The sequence below is a fragment of the Carcharodon carcharias genome, chromosome 1 (genome assembly GCF_017639515.1).
Source record: "Carcharodon carcharias isolate sCarCar2 chromosome 1, sCarCar2.pri, whole genome shotgun sequence".
Lineage (NCBI taxonomy): Eukaryota > Metazoa > Chordata > Chondrichthyes > Lamniformes > Lamnidae > Carcharodon > Carcharodon carcharias.
Window position 1 is genome coordinate 105119970 of NC_054467.1, and position 12500 is coordinate 105132469.

At 38.4% G+C, this 12500-nt stretch overlaps 1 protein-coding gene across 3 annotated transcripts in view; it reads right to left on the minus strand.

Moving 5' to 3' along the window:
- Nucleotides 1-12500, minus strand: part of scarb2c (scavenger receptor class B, member 2c) — a 51792-nt gene continuing 39292 nt past the window's right edge. For all 3 annotated transcript variants that reach the window (XR_005943534.1, XM_041191679.1, XM_041191688.1), the window contains 3 exons: nucleotides 12016-12067; nucleotides 11138-11296; nucleotides 1-1582 (listed from right to left, as the gene is read on the minus strand). Coding sequence is in view for 2 of the 3 variants with exons in the window: in XM_041191679.1 (XP_041047613.1) it covers nucleotides 1541-1582; nucleotides 11138-11296; nucleotides 12016-12067 (253 nt within the window). In the remaining variant the exon portion in view is untranslated. The remainder of the gene's footprint in view (nucleotides 1583-11137; nucleotides 11297-12015; nucleotides 12068-12500) is intronic.

Below are 12500 nucleotides of genomic sequence, written 5' to 3' on the forward strand. Positions count from 1 at the left end.
TTGAATTGCATATTTTATTAATATTTTAGAAATAACATTGCAATTAGACATTTTGCAGTGCCAAATGAGTCAGCCATGTCATAAAATGTTTGAACTGTGCTGCATTTTTAAAAAAAACAAAAGCATTATCTAAAACATTTTAATCCATATAAAAATATACAAGAACACACCATTTGTTCAAATGTATGGCATACAGAGTGAAGGAAAATAAGGGCTCTCCAAATGGACACACTTTGAGGTTGCTTTCCTGGAATTCTTTTCATATTTTGCACAATACTTTGCAGCACATTATTGGCCTGAACCCAGAAGACTAATTTCAGAAAACTAACCATGACATACAATTGGCAAGGATGGTTCCTGGCATAGATTCAAGGATGGATGTTAACTTGGGTATAAGACAAGCAAAGCGGACCAAGAGTTTAACAGCTTCAGCAGAGTATTAATTTGAAGCATAGTGCACCTTGAATCTTTAAATTGCTTTTGCTCATGTACTGAGTTTTGGTACACCACTATTCATTAGTAAAACTTTCTACATTACACTAAATATGCAAGTGTCAATTTTATTACTAACTTGTCTACAATCCCACCACTGGATTCATTTGAGTACAAAACAGAAAAAAAGGGAGGAATGCTTGTGTAAAAATGTCCTTCCTCCTATCTCTTGTATTACATTTTAATTTAAGTCTCAAATAACTGAACTACAATGGTGGCTGGAGCATGTTTAAAGACCAAGAGTCCAGATTCATATGTAATGGAGAGGGATTATTGTTTGGCACAGATGCTTCATCTTAATTTTGATTGCATTCATCCACTCTCCTCCCGAATACTAATATATGAACAAAACCATTTTTCTCACTGAATCCATACTACCAATTGGCATTGCTTGACTGCACCAATGTAATTCTATTGTCTATTATTACAAGGTGCACAAAAGAAATCACGTGTTTCAGTCTATGTGGCAAGTGTGCAGGATAAATATATTAAGTGCAGCCAGGGGATAGGAGGAAGAAAGAAAAGGGTGTGTCAGAGTAAGTGCTTTCACACCTGAACAAACTAGATCTCAAAGAAGAAATCACCCAAGGATATAGCCATCATTATTCGAGTTAAATATAAATTAAATATACTCCAATATATACACACAAAAATTCCTTGGAAACTCCAGAGTGCCATGAACAACATTACCACAGTACACTTGATCATAACTAATGTGGATCATAAGCAAAGGCTTCATTACCAAAAAGATTGCTCTGCCTTTACAGACTGAAGTCATAGTAGTCAATGTTGCAGAACTGCAGTGAGTAATTCCATTTATAATCACATCATTATTTAAGTTTTAAAAGTAGTGTTACTAGGTATGATTTTGCAAGTTCGACCTTGAAAAATTGACTTCAGTAACACAATTTGACATTTTAGGGAACAAATTGTGCTCAGTGAGACTTTGAAACCAGCTGTGCAACTCTAGAAAATGTACAAGAAAACAAACATGCATCCTTTGCATAGCTGCTCTCAATCAGGGCTGCAGAAATGCTGGCACGAAGTTTCAAGATGGTTTCAACAGGGGTGTCCTTTCTGCCTCTGATGCCTGTTTTCAAAAAAATATATATATATTTCATTATAAAAACATAAGGATAGAGCAAGAAAAGACCATCATAGACTGTTCCAACAAACTTCTGAGGAAGATAAATGTTTGGTTTCATATTTCACTATAGATATTACTTAAGGAAAAAACAGATTAAGATCCAATTTTAAAAGGGACATATGCCATACAGTTGAGGGCCAAGGCTGATGACAAACCAATCTGGACATCTGAAATGTGAGGCTTGGGACTTTTTGACTACAGGGCCTCATCTGTATAAGCTCCAATAGTTCTGAAGCTGAAGGGAACTGGTTGGCCCTCCTGCTGCTCCTGGAATGGTAGGACATGTAGACCATTCTAAGTGCCTGCCCACCTGGTTTGTCAGGCGAGTGGGGTTAAAATGAACACTTTAATTCCAGGTAATAGTTTAATTTTCAAGTTAATTGTGATATTTAAAGTTACATTTTGGATTTTTTTAAAAAATCAGGGTTTAGCAACATCCAGCATATGATTGGACCATAATTAGGTCTGTCTCCTTTGGTTTAGTTTTTACAAGATAGATTTATGCTAGCTAAACTTGAAATATAAACAACTAAAAGAGGCAATATAAGCAAACTTGACTTGATTTTCTAATTAATATTAGGGACCATCCCATGCAAATTTTATCATATTGTGACCAACCATAACCATGTGTCCATTTGTGTTGTAATTTTGGGTGCTGCTCCAGACCAGAGCCAATTACTTTCATCTCCCTCTCTTTTTTCCTCCTGACCCCTCTTGGGCTCTGGCTTTTCCTGTTACTCAGTCAGCCCTCCTTTTACACCTCCCCTCTTGGGTTATTTTTCCTTCCCTAATCCCTATCCGAAACCATACCTACCATCATTGCCCTACTCTCATGTCACCATCCCAGGTTTGAATCCTGCTTCAATAAGTCAACAGCTTTCCTGTGCTTCTCTCAGAATTCTGAAAAAAAAATCAATCATCGCTTCCTTATAAGGAGCAAACCTGTCCTTCACTCAGTAGCCTTCCGCTCAGCATGCCTGCTGGGGCTACTTTCACCTACATCCTTCCTGTCCTATTCATCTGACCGTTTGGACACTGATAACAAACCAACAATCGTCAACCTTTTCGGTATTTCGCTCCAGTACATTTTTAGTCACAAGAATCTTGCCTGCCGTGATCTTGTGTGGATGACTGCTTGAATATCTTGGCTTTGATAGAAACTTGGTGTATGGGTGTCAACATTGTCCCCTTACTGAAGCTTCCATACCTGACTATACAATCCAGCACGTAACGCAGCCAAACTGACAGGCGGTCAGTGTGACCCGTACCACTGAATCACATCTTGGTTCCTCCCTACTCTCCCACTCCTCTGAGCACTTTATCTTCTTTCATCCCCCTTGCCTCTTCAAAATCTTAATTTCCCCAAACCCCACTTTCCTCACTAACATATCTTACCTCCTTTCCTCCCCAAACCCATGAACCAAGGATAAGAAGTCAATCAATTTCAATCTTCATTGCAACTCATCTTGCCCTCTTGCCTCAGATTTCACTCCTCCATTCACCTCTCCCCAAAAGTGGCATTGGTGCAATTGTTAGAGATGACCTTAGTTCAGGAGCTCAGGATGTAGAATTGGTTTGTGAGGAGATGAAGAATAGTAGGGGAAAAAGTCATTAATGGGGGTGGTCTACAGGTCCCCTAACAGTAAGTACATTGTAGGACCAAGTATACAAGAAGAAATATTGGGTCCTTGTGGTAAAGGGATGGCAATAATCATGGCGATTTTAATCTACATATAAACTGGAAAAATTAGATTGGCAGTAGTTGTCAGGATGAGGAATTCATAAAATGTTTTTGAGACGGTTTCTTAGAGCAGCACGTACTGGAACTAAGTAGCAGGTTATATTAGACTTGATGTTGTGAAATGTGACAGGATTAATTAACGACCTCAGGGTAAAGGCACCCCTAGGTAGCAGTGGCCGAAATATGATTGAGTTTGATATCTAGTTTGAAAGAGAGAAGAGTGGATTTAAGACTAGCATTTTAAACTTAAATAAGGCCAACTTTGTGGGGATGAGAGATGTGCTAGCTGAAGTGAACTGGGATACTAGGCTAGAGGATAAATCAATAGAGAAGCAGTGGCAGACATTTCAACATATTCAGAATAAGTATACTGCTTCTATAAATAAATATTATAAGGGGAGGACCCACCATCCATGGTTAACTGAAGTAGTTAAGGAAAGCATCAAACTTAAGGAAAAAGCATATAACTGCACTAAGATGAGTGGCAGGTCAGATGATTGATCAGAATATAAAGAAATGCAGAGAATGACTAAAAGGTTAATCAGGAGAGAGAAATTAGAGTATGAGAGGAAGCTTGCTATAAATGTAAAAATGGATGGCAAGGATTTCTTCAGGTACTTAAAAAGAAAAGGAAAGAGAGCATTGGTCCTCTAGAGAGTGAGAATAGGGAGTTAATAGTAGATAGTTGGGAAATAGTGGATGAAATTAACAAATATTTTGCTTCTGTCTTCACTATGGACAATACAAAATACAGTCCAGTAATAGATGTAAATCAAGGAGGTAGATGGGAGGGGTAGCTTGGTGAAATTACAAATCACTAGGGAAGTGATACTGAGCAAACTAATGGAGCTGTGGACTGACAATCTCTGAGTCCTGATGGACTTCATCCTAAAGTCTTTAAGGAGGTGGTTAATGAGGTAGTAAATGAATTGGTGTTAATTTTCCAAAATTCCCTAGATTCTAGAAAGGTTCCATCAGACTGGAAAGTATCAAATATAACCACTCTATTCAAGAAGGAGGGAGACAGAAAACAGGGAACTATAAGCCAGTTAGCCTGATGTCTGTTGCGGGGAAGGTGTTAAAGAGTCAGTCATTAAAGAGGTTATAGCTGGAATTTAGAGAAACTCAAGGAAACCAGGAAGCGTCAGCATGGTCTTGTGAAAGGGAAATCATGTTTAACCAATTTATTGGAGATTTTTGAAGGAGTAACATGTGCTGTGGTTAAAGGGGAGCCTGTAGATGTGCCGCACTTTGATATAATCAAATGCCTTTCAAATGAAATCCAAGGTTATTGTGAAAAAGAAAAGCTCATGGTGTAGGGGATAATATATTAGCACGAATAGAAGATTGGCTTGCTGGCATAAATGGGTCATTTTCTGACTGGCAGGATGTAATGAGTAGAGTCCAGCAGGGATGTGTGCTGGAGCATCAACTTTTTACAATTTATATCAATGACTTAGATGAGGGGAGCAAAGGCATGGTAGCTAAATTTGCAGAAGACACAAAGATAGGTAGGAAAATATGCTGTGAAGAGGACATAAGGAGGTTGCAGGTGGATATAGATAGGTTGAGTGAGTGAGCAAAAATCTAGCAGATGGAGTATAATGTAGGAACATGTGAAGTTGCTCACTTTGGCAGGAAGAATAAAAAAAAGCAGAGTATTACTTAAATGAAGAACGACTGCAGAATTTGGAGGTGCAGAGGGATCTAGGTGTTCTAACGCATGAGTCACAAAAAGTTAGCATGCAAGTACAGCAAGTAATAAGAAGCCTAATAGAATGCTATCCTTTATTACGAGAGGAATTGAACATTGAACATAAAGATGTTATGCTCCAGTTATACAGGGTATTGGTGAGACTGCATCTCAAATACTATGTGCCGTTTGGGCTTCTTATTTAATGAAGAATGTAAATGTGTTTGAGGTAGTTCAAAGGAGCTTTACCAGATTAAAACCTGGAATGAGCGGGTTGTTTTATGAGGACAGGTTGGACAGACTCAGCTCTATTTCCACTGGAGTTTAGAAGAGTAAGGGATGGTTTCATTGATTTATACAAGATTCCAAATGGTCTTGACAAGTTGGGCATGAAAAGGATGTTTCCTCTTGTGGGTGAGTCCAGAACTAGGAAGCACTGTTTTAAAATTAGGGGGCACCCTTTTAAGACAGAGATGAGGAGAAATTCTCTCTCTGAGGGTTGAGACACTCTGGAACTCTGCCTCAGAAGGCAGTGGAGGCAGGTTCGTTGAATACCTTTAAGGCAGAAGTAGATTGATTCCCTTGCCTAACAAGAATCTAAGATTATCGAGGGTGGATGGGAATGTGGAATTAGAAATACAAACAGATCAGCTATGATCTTATTGAATGGCGGAGCGGACTTGAGGGGCCGAATGGCCTACTTTTGCTCCTATTTTGTATGTTTGTATATCCCTTCCCCCAAAATCCTTTTGCCATCTCACAGCCAACCTCTCCACTTTGCCATTCCACATGGCTTCTTTACTATCATCTGGATTCACAAGTAAGGCCACATCCAACTTCCTTCTCCCTTGCATTTGTTACACATCCCTCTTCTAACCCCACATCTCTCAGCATCGGTTCTGGGAATAAGCTCTCCCCCAAGTTATTTCATCTGCACTTTCAAACTCCCAAATGTCTAGCATTTGGCTCTCCATTTTGCATCTGTCAACTTGCTCAACCACTCTCTCACCTTCAGCCTTTGATGCCCTTATTTCCAATAAAACACTTGTTTCGCTCCCATGCAGTTTGTTTCACTGATATGGTCCTCATCTTTATTCCATCAGGTTAAAGGCACATAACTGATTTTTCCAGCTTTCACCAGATCCAGATCTGGCTGGACTACATTAATCAGGACTTGCCAAAACTGCTTATTCCAGGATCTATTGGGAAAGGAAAGATAACTCTCCGCTTCTTTCTCCATCACAAGGATATTTTTAAACACCCATCAAGAGCCCCACCGTTATCTCCAACAAGAACAATGAGCTGTCAGATTTCTCTGTCACTAAGATATATATCTATTCAGGACCCCCCTTTTTCTTGCCCAACAAGCTAAACTTTCCCCAAGCTCACCCCTGCCCAGGCTCTGAACCCATTTCTTCAGTCACGGATCTTCAGGAGAACCTTAAAAATTCAATAGCAGCATTGATGGAAATTCAGCATTGAAGAGACGTTCATTTGATGTCCTGGCCAACATTTTTATTTAATTAGTAGTAGCTGAGAATTATTTGTTTATTGTGCTACATGTTAATTTTACAGTTAATTTCTCAATTCCCATTCCTTTGTTAATATTCCAACAATCATTGCCAGCAAAAACAGTTTAGCTTAACACTCATCTAACTGACATGAGAGAGACATTCCTGTATACAAAGTGGTTGCTATATCACATTAAATCACAGAATTTGAAAATAATTGAGATATCGGAAATGATTTGGTGTGCTTAGGAAACATTATTCACTATGTAAATGTAAGTTTTTGTTTCCTTACAATGAGGCCTAAGGGCACTAATATTGGACCATAACTCAAACTGTACAAGGTACTCCTGACAACAGTTTCCTTCATAATAAACTCACCTCTTCTCATTTGCATCTGATCCCTCTGCTAATGTAAAGGGGCGCTTTTTCTGTCATCTCACTACAGCCAGACTAGTCAAGATAGTTTTCAAATCTTCCCCAACAACTTCCCAAGTTTTGCTAAATATGTTGTTCCGTGCAACATGCCAATCCTTGTTCTTATCCTAATTTTTTTTTTGCGTGTACAGTTTGCACAATTGATGTTAAATTGCACTGCACAGATTCTTAAAATGTTGGGTGTTAAAATAGCACAAGAACTTTAAACATGTTTACTTTCTTTTTCAAAAATGTTATGAACTTGTTTGTGAAACTAAAAGACCAAGGAAGAAGCTACCATTTTTTAAAAAAATGCAAACTGATAAATAGATATTTCAGAAGTTTGCGGTGTGGAACACAGTTGGCCAAGTTTTTCGGTAAAAATTTAAATGACTAGTAGAGATGTTTTGGGAGGGGGATTAGGAAAGGAAAAATACCCAGGGAGGGGTAGTAAAAGAAGGTTGGATTGGGTGACAGGAGCTAGAAAAGAAAGAAAAGGGCCCAAGAAGCATTGGCAGAAGAGAAATGGAGATAAGAATAATGGGCTGTGGTCTGCATAAACTCCAATAATCCCAAACCTGAAGAGAAAGCTGACTGCTCTCCTGCTCCTCCTGGAAATCTAGGACATATGGCCCATTGTAACTGCTTGCCCACCTGGTTGCTGTCAGGTGTGTGGGGTTAAAATTAGTACTTTAATTTCAGGCAATAGTCTAATTTAGAACTATATTTAAAAGTTACATATAAAAAAATTAGGGTTTTGCAGCTTCCAACATATGAAAACATCCCTATTCTGTTAAGAACAAGAAAATCAAGTCAAGTTTGTCTTTATTGCCTCTTCAAATTTTGATGGCAATTTTAGCTATCATCAAGTTAGCATGTTGTATAAAACAAACCAAAAGAGACAGACCTAATCATGGTCCAATAAGCAATCAAATATTGGAAGCTTCTAAACCTTGATTTTTTTTTAAAAATGCGGCTTTTAAATATAATTAAACTAACTTGAAAATTAGATTATTGCCTGAAATTAAAGTGCTAATTTTAACTCCATTCAAGCATCAGGAACCAGGTGGGCAGGCAGTTAAAATGGTCCAGATATCCTATCCTTCCAGGAAGTGTTATCTTGCCTTTTCAGAGAACATTTTGGAAGACAAGGTACAGATTGGCTGATAGAACAAGATGTTCAAGTCACAGAACAATGACAAATACTGTAGCTTTCAGCAATATTCAAATCAACGCAAAATACTGAAAAACAAGATGGACAGACTCAATGGGACATCTTTGGCCACCCAAATTCTTCTTCCCTACCCACCATCTCTCCTTTTTGTATTCTAATAATAGTCTGACCTGCTTTTTAAAAAACTGAATTGCAATGTTTGCATACTGCTGTTGTCAAAGTTTATAACTAGGACCCTGGGCAAAGATCAAATTAGGTCATAAAATAGAGGGAAAAAAAGTTGAAATATTCAAACCATGAATTATTTTTCAAATTCTTAAAATGACATGTTGGGATTTGAACCTGCACTCTCTGGATATTAGTCCAGGCCTCTGGATGATTTGTCTAATAACATAATCAACCAACCATGCCCAAAATCTAAACACAGACCTAAATTTTATTAAGTTGGGTGTATTAAGGAGTGTATATTCTGTCATAATACTGTTGTGCCAAAGTGAAATCCTATTTTGAACTCTGGTTGCACCACCATTTACACAGCCTTCACAGAGGGGAGTTTAACAGGGTCACGAATAGGATGGTCAAGTAGAGAGTTCTCTACTGATCAGGCTTGTGTCTTGAAAAATTGACCACCAGGAAAAGCCACCCGAGTTCAGACATCGCCAATAGACGTGATCAATGCAGCTCCTTCCAACACGGCAAGAGTCAAGTTTAATTAACAGTGAATATTTTCTCTTGTTCCAATCAGCCTCACTTGAAATATGTTTCATTATCAGGCAAGATGAGGTTACAAACTAGAATCTTCTGTCACACCCAAAAATGGTTGTCAAAATAATTATTTCACATGTAACATAAGTGTGCATATTGAAAATAAACACATGGTCACATGTTGCCTACTTTTTACTTTGGAACTGGTTTTGCGAACTTCTGTTTCCATCAAGCCATTGGAGGGCATGGAGTTTTGACTGGCCTATAGTGTTTTGTTGGTTAATGGTGCGATTCAAATGCAAGTAGTTTTTATTGGATTTGTCATTGGGCTACAACAAAATGCTACACTCAGCAAATAGTACATCATCTATGACTCACACCAGCGTCAGCCTAGGCCAGAAAAATTAGATTCTGCATTATGAAACAGTGCAAGAGCACACTGAAGCTGCAGGGCCTGCTATTTTTGGCTCATCCTTCCTATGATGGCAGGCTCCAAATGGCTTCTTAGCTTTTTAAAATCTAAGGAGGGCAGGAGAAATCTAACATGAACCAAATCTTTACTAGAGACTGAGGAATTTGGTGAGCAGGGAGCAGACATGCTGAAATATTTGGGTGTCTAGAAGTTGAAATGGAGCAGAGCTCAATTTGTAACTAGCTTCAGTCTTTGTTTTCAGGCCATTGCAAAATGCCTTCTGCTCTATACATAGAAGATAGTTATTTCCAACCTATGAGATTCAGCTAGACAAATGACTACTGTTTGAGTAAAAGTAGAAGCATTCTAGAGTTGTGCTGGCGGGGAGAAATAATGGGAGCCGCTAGTACATGGAAGTCAAATTTAAAAGGAGAGACTTTCTTTCTTCATCTGTTTCCTTGTGCCATGGAAAATTCATCTGAAAAGGTACACTTAAGGAAGGAGACAAGGTTATTCAGGAACCATAGTGGAGGCCTGAAGACAGTGGCAAGCATCCCAATTTTGTTACACTTCCAATAATATTTGGTGCAAGAAATTTCAACATTTTTAGTTACTAAATCTAAATTTAGTAAGTTAGAGCTTCAATGTGTCACATCACAGAAGTGTGGGATAGAAGTTCATGCCAGGAATACTTGTATGCAGAGCTCCCAAATTCAGCTATATCATGCCACTGTAAATGGCAGTTGATTAGAGGCTAATTTGCTTCTTTTGTAGGAGTCAAGAAAACCAAAGTGGAATTGATATCCTGTGCTGCTCATACAGCAGATACTTCTGATTTCAGAATGGCACTAAAGACTCAGGGATAAGCAGCCCACTGGTCCCCTCAGCTGGGACACTACATGACAAGAAAGTCATAAGAAAAGAGGGATGTGGATCAATACATAAATGGAACTAAGAAAAAAAATGCTTTGACAGCCATTTTGACAAGTTGAAACACCACAATGTAAAATGAGAGCAGGTTTAATTGTACAGTTAATTTTCCTTTATCATTGCAATTGTAGGGTTTGGAGATCAATTGTTATTTTAGCAACTGATTACAAATACAGTTGACATCATAATTAATACCAGTTTGCAAGCTCATCAATTTTCAGGACATAACAATCAACAGTCCATCCTTTATCTTCAGTTAATGTACCAAACATTTAGTACACAATGTAATACTAATTGTAAAAAAATCTGAAAATGCAGTTTTTGACCTGGCAATGGAAGTTTTTGGTCATCCCATCTCCACCATCACGCCCGCCATCCCAAGTTGATTTATGGGAGTTATTTTACCTCAAGTTAAGCAAATCCTCAAATGTATGTATCATTCCTATATGTAGGTAAGTCTCACAAAAGTGAAACTTGTTTATCCAGCCTAAAAAGTTTCCTTTTTCTTCATATTTTCTATTCTCACCCACTCTTCCTGAAGTCTGTGACTCTCACTAGTTCTTAAGCAGGTAAGAGCCAGATTTCATTAGCAGGCTTGGACATGGGAGCATATGGGAGAGATAATCCTTATAAGGGACCAACAGAGTCAATACTCGATCAAGTTCTCTCAGTATCCACGCATATGAATTGACAAGGGCGAACACTCCGCTGGATGAGAAACTTGTTAACAACGCAGGCCAGCGGGCTGGAACAAAAACCTGCTTGCTCTGTATGGGTTATCACTACTCCAAAATTAAAATTAGAGAGAGTAATCCAAATGAGTAAAACAAATATCCTATTAACTACCATAAAGTTAGTGTTATGTTCTAGTTTTGTATTTTGGTAATATTGCACACATCTCAGATTGTGAACACTCACCTCAGTAACCTCACTGCGATTAGTGCACACAAGTACAATGAAGATCAATCCAAAGAGAATCCCCAGTCCCATTATCATAAATGGAATTACGGTTACTACTTCGGACAGCAGGAGCATGGCATTCAACTTAGCAGCCGATGTGTTATCGATCAAAATACTCTGCAACAAGATAAAAAAAACATGAGGCGAAGTCAAAAGCAAAGAAAAAAAAACTAATTGGACAAGATATAACCATGCAACCACAATCTACAACACAACTACATTTGTCACTCTGGAAAAGATGAAAACCCTTACTGTTCATTGCAGTAAATAGTTCTATACCATCCCACATTGTTTTTAAATAGCTAAAGACTACCTGGTAAATAGACAGATATTTGATGGCATAGCAGAACTACATCATAGATCATGTTAATTTTATAGTTGCAAGGTATTTTAATAATAGCATCTTCACTCCTAGTGGCACTAGGAGTGAAATAGCACAGCATCTGTAACATTGTTGTGCTTTCTTACAGGAGAGAAAAGTGTCTTAGATTGTCCATAACTTTCAAGTGTCCAAATACTATTAGTTCCTACCGTAAGACTGATTACAAACTAGAAATGACAGTTCCAGACAGCATTTTGTCCTCTGAATGGGAGTGGTCAGGAATGAATCATGAATATTGTAATGTTAAAACTTGCAGACCACACACCTCCCCCCCGGCCCCTACTTATCGTAAAAGAATGACTGGAGTCCTGGGTCAGAGAGGAAAGTCTACTGGAAGACAATATATTGTCTATGTAGAAATACATCAAACAAGGTCTTCACACACTGAGGATGAAGCTATCATTGCCAACCTGAACATTTAGATTTTCATTTGACCAATCTAAAATAGTCTTACCTCATTGAGATACATCACAGGAAAGACAAGTGTTTGAACTTTCCCAGTCTGACTGCAAAAATAAAAGTAGAAAGTTTTAGTATTAAAATGGCAGACATTACTCTGAACATCTGTTCTATATGTTTCACAAAGTCCTTGCTCCCCTACTTCTCTCCTTTTCTGAAGAGAATAAGCTGGAGCTTGGTGTTGAAGTCACTGAGCACTTCATAAATATATGACGAGAGTTTAGAACATGCACATTTAGATGTGGTGGGGAGTAGCTGATCAAGAAAGAAAGGGAAGAGGACATCACTGCTGAGCCAGGCCCTGTCCTCATCCAGTATAGTTTCAGCAGGGTAGCTGGATAGCAATAAGAGTAGGAATCCACTCTTTCCTTCCATCTCCCCCATGCAAGTCAAAGGCACTGAGGCCAACTGAAGCATCCACCACCCTAAATGATAGTTAACGCAAGATTAGGGATTGATCTTCAGACTTTAATACAGGTC